Genomic DNA, 7,959 nt, shown 5'->3' with positions numbered 1-7,959 from the left:
AAAAGCAGAAAATAAATGAGAGCACAACTAATACAGAGAAGGTATGGATAGAGGGATAAACGAGGGGGGAGGAGGCGGTTTTTGCAGTGCTGATGAACAAGCATAAAAAGCAGCCATGTTTCATTTTATTGTTACACTTTACACTGACCTGAGTCATAGTTATAACTTAAAGGAACTGAAAGTAACTGATTTAAGTGGGAGTTTTCAAGTAATTTGTCTGCACATTAGTCTTTATTTTCTGTAAGACCTGCAGTGCCAACCCAGTCAGCTTTCTAGTGCATTTAAGTGACGGTACGATGTCATTAGCCTTCTATCTTACTGTATATTATTAACAATTGATATCATGTTGACATAGAAGTTGCATTTTTTATATCTGCGGTTCAAACACTGTACATGCATTGTGGTTTGTCTTAGGAGATAAATTTAGCCTTTGTACAAATGGAAGTGTTATTATGAGTAGCTTTGCTTCTGTAGAAAAGTCTTGAGTTTCCAAAATGTGGCCTTTTCGCTCTTTGTAGTTTCTGTATTTTGAAGTAGGGGAATAAAAGATTTAAGAGTGTCTTTGTCTCTGTCCTGATGACCCGCAACGTGTCCTTTTCACACACCCTTCCAGTTCTTCCTTTTCAAGCCCTCATTAAATGCACATGATGATTCAGCGTTTGCAGTGCTGACATGTGTTTGTGTTAGACCTCAGAGAGCTTATTGCTGTGTGGGAGTCACCACTTCATAACAGAACCTCTCCGTGTACTCAGCTCGCAGTCTGTCAATCTTTTCTCCCTTTCACATTCCTGTCATTCCACATGGGCCAGCGCTCCAACCACACCCCACGTCCAAGCCAAACCACTGCACTGTAATGAGCAATCTGGAGCCAGGGCTTATTTTTGAGGTTATGAAAACAAAATCTTAGATCTGTCTGAGACTGTTGCTGGCTGGCTGACTGCTGGTCATCCAGAGAAGTGAAGATGCTGGATTTGCCTACTGAGGACATCTCAATTTCTCACAAAGCCCCACCACATCTCTTATCCCTCTCCTCTTCCTCTCAGTATGCCCCCACATCACTATCCACCCTCCTTTCTTCTCTTCTCTTCTCTTCTCTTCTCTTCTCTTCCCTTCTCTTCTCTTCTCCTCTCTACTCTTCTCTTCTCTCCTGGGGAGCCTTGCCCTGGAGTGGCCATGTCCCCATGGTTGCCATAGTGAACTGCTCTTATCCCAACAAAGAGCCAGAACAAATTGGGCTGATCATCCACAATCTCTCTCTCTCTCGCTTTCTCTCTCTTGCCCCCCCCCTCGCGCTCTCTCTCTCTCTCTCTCTCTCTCTCTCTCTCTCTCTTCTTCACATAAGGGTTTGTGTCTCGGGAGGAAACAGCCATTGAAGGCTGACTTTGGGTGCGCGCTAAATTCAAAGTAGAGGCTCTGCGTAAAACTGAAGTCCAACGAAGTAGAGCGTTCCCCGGGATTTAGGAGGGATAGGAAGCTACTTCCAAAGACTTTCCAAGTCTTAAAAAAGTTACAAACCTTTAACTTTTTGATGCTGCAGCTGTACGTCAGCGACCCAAATAGCTTGGGACTTTCCACAGCGATGTTTACGCACAGAGTGTAATATCTCGGGTTTATGGTACTTGTGAGTTTATACCAGTGGCTGCAAACACAGACAGGATCCGCTGTGTCTCGCCCTGAAAGTGACCGTGGGGGATCAGTGACTGCCTGGAGCTGTGCGTGATGACATGGAGTGACATGTCCAATGGGTGCAACAGAGCGTCTGTGGTTACTTGCTAGTTTATGTCAGGTAAGAAAAAGGCCTGCAGCTCCCTTCTCCAATGCATTGTATATTTAATATCCATGATTCTCATACTATATCTTCTCAGGTGTATTGTGATGCTATTAAAAGGTGCTTAGTGTAGTATTTAGTGGTATGTAGCAGTTAGGTTATAGATTGCCTGTAGGGGAACTACAGTGGTCGACGCTAAAAGGCTAAAAACGCTAATAGCCTTGTACAGAGCCAGCCTTTGGTTTGATCAATCTGGGCTACTGTACAGCAACAATGGCGGTGTTGTAGGTAGCGGACCCAGCAGCTCTCTGTGTAACAGCTCGCTACAGCCCATTCTAAGGTAACAAAAACACAGCAATTCATATTTTCAGATGATTATAAAGTAATGAAAACGTATTTACTAATATTATGTCACTTCTGCCAATAGAGTTTTGCAGGAAATAGTCTTAAAACCAAAACATGCATGAGTTGGCATTTTGATTTTAGCACTCTGGCTTCCCTTTTCTCATGGTCATTGTTTTTTGGTTAGAAGCCTGAAATAAGGTCTGTGGTTAACACAAGCTGAAGAGACTTTTTTTTTGCTCTATGACATGAAATAAGTCAGTAAATACCTCACTTGTACATTCATAACAAGTGGCTAAACGCAGCTGTGGTGTAACTGTTAATGTCAGCTCACATACAGCCTAATATTAGCTTTTTACCTCTGGCAGTTGCATTTACGGTTCACAAATGGTATTTATTCGTGAAGATTATCTGGCTGAACAAAATGTGTTGGTATCATCAACTTTTGTGTGCAACAGAGGTTATTTTCTGCAGTAATCTTGAATCCAATGGAACAATACCACAGGCTTTTTGTCGAGGGAAATGATGTTAACATTACCCCTGCAGCACTCTATACAGGATTGCCATGGTCATTCAATTTAATTCATGAGATTAGTAAAAAATCATTAACGCCATGGAATTTTGTTGTATTTCATGAAATCCTCACAGTAATCTACTGTAGATGACCTTCCATGTAATTCAGCACATCGGCACATTTATTTTCTGTAACTGTTGATGTAAAGTTGTTCTAATATACATTGATTTTTGACAACGTTTTATTTACAATCACATAGCCTACCTTTCTTCATTTTCCCTTCATATAAACCAAATTGCTGAAATTATAAAAAAATGAGGAACCTATAACCAAAAACAGTGTTAGGTCCAGACAGTCCGATTGTTTAAAAAGCATAAAAGGCCTTTAATCCATAGGGCTAGAAACATTAGAAATGCACTGGCCTGCACCTTCTTCAGGTTGTTGACAGCTTTTATGCTTTTCAAACCATCCTGAGTGCCTGGACCTGGATTTTTTTATACCACTCTTATTTGTAAAATGTTCCTGTTTTTTTTTAATAGGTATTCCTTTCCATGAGAATTGATGTTTTTAGGGACACCAAAAAGCCCCTGCTGCCTCTCTTTTTTTGCTGAAATTATGTTTGAATACAGTGAATGTTTGATAAGTACCTGCTAGTGCTAGTGCTTGTCCTGAGAAGTCATGAAAAGTTTTGCCCATGACAATGTGTTGGAACCCTGTCTATTGATGCCCTTAAATGTTACTAAAATGACGTTTAAGGTACATGGAATTTAAAGTTCCTGTGACATGCGCTTTCCTCCTCCTCAGGTGGTCTTGCTGACGTGTGAACAGTATCGGGACCCTGTTGAGGTTGAAGTTGTATTTCAGTCTTTTCCTTCTGGCAGAGATTCCGACACCTATACAGTCACCTGCAGGACTGCAAGTAGCCATCTGGTGAGAACACAGCACAGGTGATAATGCAGATAAAGTCTGGTTCATCTTATATAGTCTGAGAACTAAATAATTGTCCCATATCTGCAGGTGCATGTGGAGCCCATTGATCATTCAACTTGCTCCCCTGACTGTAAAATCTCACTTCAATTAGTTGAGGATCCAAGAGGATATAATATCACACTTAGAGCCAGAAGAAATGATACGACTGTTGAAGCAAAGACTTTTCACTTCAGTGAGTCTCTGTGAACTCATCAAAGTTTTGCCGAAGAAAATTACCAATCTTGATTAGTGTTTGGTATAATGCTTATTGATGTTAACATCTTTCATCTTGTCTGTGCTCCACCTTTCTGTATTTGTGTCCAGCTCCAGTCTTCCTGTCTTCCCTTCATGTATACAGCACGGCAACCACTGCTCTCTTCACATGGACACTTCACAGACAACAAAGCCTGTCCACCTTGAGTCTATACAGCACCCACACACAATCTGTCTCACACATTGTCAACATAAACTCATCAGAGGCAAAGTCTCACTACACAGTGAAAGGTCTCCAACCTGGCACACGCTTCAAGGCTGAAGTTGTGGTGACCACATTCCTCAAACACTTAAAAATGATGCTGAAGCAGAGACTCAGCTTCGGCATGGAAACAGGTATTGTACATATCACAATCACATCACCACAACTTGATCATAAACCTTAAAACTGACTGCATGGAGGGTGGAATCTGTCAGTATTAGTTGCTGATTTATGTCTGTCTCCAGCTAAGTGTCCCTCTGAATGGTTGGCCAATGGAAGAAGCTGCTACACTGTGAGAAGGAGGGGTTTGACCTGGGGTGATGCCCAACGCAGCTGTAAAGACCTGGCAGCTGGAAGTCACCTGATTGATCTGAAAACCCTGGAAGATTGGCTTTTTATAACCTCTCACTTGCTGAGCCACAACAACCTGCTGCTGCTGTGGAGCGGACTCAACGACCAGCAGGTAGCCTCATTACAGAAACATTTTAATAAGTGGCACTTGGAAAAATAGGATTTTTTTTTCTCTTTGTCCTATCAGTCAGAGCCATAATAAATAATAACTCTGTATTGTTACTTTACATCGTCAGAATAGCTAATGTTTCCTTGAGAATGTGCACATGTACATATATTATTTAATAATCATTTCTCAAAATGAATAACATTTGAGAATTACCGTGAATATTCATGCATGATTTTATAGTAAGTAATTTAAAGACGCATTTGTCAAGAAAACCTTTTTGATTAAATATTTAAAAAACAGTGCATGCTTTTTATATCCTGCAGGAGTTCAGAAGTTACTCTGTCCCGCAAGACTGACAAAATCATGCAGAATGTGGTGGAGGAATATGTGAAAATCAAACTGAAGGACAGTAGATTTTAAAATATCCTGCAGTATCAATAAAGTATCATGCACAATATTTTGTCACACTAAGTTTCTGCAGGACACTTTCAACACTAAAACTCCTGTATTGTCCTCATCATGAGAAGCATTGGCCCTCATGCAAAAACAGTTAACAAACACATTTTCTCTTATTTTTGCCTGTAACTAGGACTTGGTCTTCTCTTGTTAGTACCCTTTCAAGTTTTCTTATTTTTACTCTTTTCTTAGGTTAGAGAAAATTTGACAAGTCGTCCAGAGCACATTTACTAAGATAAGAGAAATTCATTCAAACCTTTATTTAAGAGTTGGGAAATTATTGAGGGAGACCCTCATTTTCAATGATGCAGAGCGTTAACAATGCATTTAAGACATACGCAATCAAAAGAAACAATACTGAACCATACAAAGCAACAAACAATAATAGCAGTGAAAATACCTAAAATGGAAATGCAGGAAAACAACATGGTAAGGTGGAGAGATTATTCCATGTATATGGTGCACTGTAAGAGAATGTCATTTTTCCTAGTTCAGTTCTGATTTGGGGAACGTGAAGTAACAAGCTATTCTGTGACCAAGTACCAAGATTATGAGAGTTTAGAGTTAAAAGGGATGAATTACAGGGAGAATGCATGTGTTTCAAAGCTTTATAGGTGAATAAAAACTAATGCTGGTCACACCTCACAACCAAATGTGGCCAGCCGACCTTTTGGTAAAGATGGCAGTGGTGGGTACTGTAAGGATCACTGATTATGAACCTTAGAGCTGCATGGTACACAGCATCCAGCGACTTTAATGTCCTGGCCAACAAGGGAGTGACCTGGAGGGGTGTGATTGGGAGAACGTCCTGCCTGATCTGAACCCAAGTGGTGTTATTGGACTTCTGTGCTAGTCATGAATTGTCCATAACAACCACCATGTTCGAGCATAGGGATGTTTATAAGTGTACTTGGTACCAGAGCTCCCTAGGCCAAAGATCAATGATCGACATTGTGATCGTATCATCTGATCTGCAGCCATATGTCTTGGACACTCGGGTGAAGAGAGGAGCGGAGCTGTCCACTGATCACCACCTGGTGGTGAGTTGGATCAGGTGGCGGGAGAGACTGCCAAACAGATCTGGTAAACCCAAACGTGTAGTGAGGGTGAACTGGTAACATCTGGTGAAGGCCCCTGTCCACCAAGTCCTCAACTCACACCTCCGGAAGAACTTTTCGTGCATCCCGGGGGAGGTTGGCGAGTGGTCCTTCAAAACCTCCATTGTGGAGACAGCTGCTAGAAGCTGTAGTCAGAAGGTCATCGGTACCTGTCGTGGTGGCAACCGGAGGATCCACTGGTGGACACCAGCAGTGAAGGAGGCCTTTTGGGCTCTACTGGCCCAGGGATCTCCTGAAGCAGCATACAGGTTCCGGTTGGCCAGAAGGGCTATAGCTGAGGCGGTTGCCAAAGCTAAAACTCAGGTATGGGAGGAGTTTGGGGAGGCCATGGAGAAGGACTTTCGGTTGGCCTCAAGGAAATTCTGGCAAACTGTGAGACAAATCTGGAAGGGAAAGCAGGGCTTGTCTCAGGCTGTGCTCAGCACGGGAGTCGAACTGCTGACCTGGATTGGGATATTGTTCAGTGGGGGAAGGAGTCTGAAGACTCAGGGAATTCTTTGTCCATAGCTCTGGCAGAGGTTGCTGAGGTAGTCAAAAAGCTTCTCAGCGGCAAGGTGCCAGGTGTGGATGAGAATCACCCTGAGATGCTGAAGGCTCTGGACATAGTTGGGCTGTCTTGGCTGACATGCCTTTTCAGTGTCACATGGAGGTCAGGTACAGTGACTGTGGAGTGGCAGATCGGGTGGTGGTTCCCATCTTTATAAAAGGGGACCGGAGAGTGTACTCCAATTACCAGCTCAGCCTTCCCAGGAAAGTCTACTCCAGGGTGCTGGAAAGGAGGCTTCAACCGATCGTCAAACCTCAGATTCAGGAGGAACAATGCGGATTCCGTCCTGGTCATGGAACAACGGATCAGCTCTTTACCCTTGCAAGGCGGCTGGAGGGGGCGTGGGAGTTTGCCTATCAGGTCTACATGTGCTTTATGGATTTTGAGAAGGCTTATGACCGTGTCCCTCGGGGAGTCCTGTGGGGGGTGCTGCGGGAGTACGGGGTACCGTGCAATCTGGTCCCTGTATAACCAAAGTGAGAGCTGTGTCTGGATACTTGGCGTGAAGTCAAATGCGTTCCCAGTGGGTGTTGGCCTCCGCCAGGGTTGCCCCTTGTCTCCAATCCTTTTGGTGATTTTCATGGACAGGATCTCGAGACGCAGCTGGGGGGGAGGAAGGAGTTCAGTTCGGTGACCTCAGAATTGCGTCTCTACTTTTTGCAGATGATATGGTTCTGTTGGCTTCATCACACCGCGACCTCCAGCATGCACTGGGGCTGTTTGTGGCCGAGTGTGAAGTGGTCAGGATGAGAGTCAGCACCTCCAAATCTGAGGCCTTGGTTCTCTGCAGAAAAGCAGTGGACTGTCCCCTCTGTATCTCAGGGTCTTGTTCATGAGTGAGAGTAGAACGGATAAGTGAAAGAAGATGGGTGGATGGGTGGATGGATAGATGGACATTCCCAAAAACGGATTAAAAAATGGAGTCAACTATTCTTTTCCTGTATAAAAAGGGGAACAATTTTTTTATTCTTATATAAAAAGCCAATTACAGTTCTCAATTTATTAGTAAGGACGACAAAATGATGCTTGAAGTTAATTTTATCGTCAATTCAGATACAGATAAGGTATTTGTACTGTGCCACTCTTTCTTTGGATGTGCCATTGGCAGAAAGAATATTAAAAGACTCTGAGTTATTAGTTTTGGTGAACAGTATATATTTGGTTTTTTTTTCTGAGTTTAAAACTAACCTATGGTTATGTAGTTGGTGTTGAAGGGAGTCAAAGCACGACTGTAGGCAACTAATGGCTGACTGAACAGATTTTGCGCAACTATATAAAATCGTGTCAGACACATAAAGATTAAATTTACA

At 42.9% G+C, this 7,959-nt stretch overlaps 1 protein-coding gene across 1 annotated transcript in view; it reads left to right on the top strand.

Moving 5' to 3' along the window:
• Nucleotides 1–1,741: 1,741 nt before the first annotated feature.
• ptprq (protein tyrosine phosphatase receptor type Q) overlaps nt 1,742–7,959 on the top strand; it is a 77,392-nt gene continuing 71,174 nt past the window's right edge. The window contains exons 1-5 of the mRNA XM_042495440.1: nt 1,742–1,786; nt 3,429–3,554; nt 3,642–3,786; nt 3,918–4,202; nt 4,314–4,531. Coding sequence (XP_042351374.1) covers nt 1,742–1,786; nt 3,429–3,554; nt 3,642–3,786; nt 3,918–4,202; nt 4,314–4,531 — 819 coding nt within the window. The remainder of the gene's footprint in view (nt 1,787–3,428; nt 3,555–3,641; nt 3,787–3,917; nt 4,203–4,313; nt 4,532–7,959) is intronic.

The sequence above is a fragment of the Plectropomus leopardus genome, chromosome 11 (assembly GCF_008729295.1).
Source record: "Plectropomus leopardus isolate mb chromosome 11, YSFRI_Pleo_2.0, whole genome shotgun sequence".
Lineage (NCBI taxonomy): Eukaryota > Metazoa > Chordata > Actinopteri > Perciformes > Serranidae > Plectropomus > Plectropomus leopardus.
This window is presented reverse-complemented; position numbering and strand designations above follow the sequence as displayed.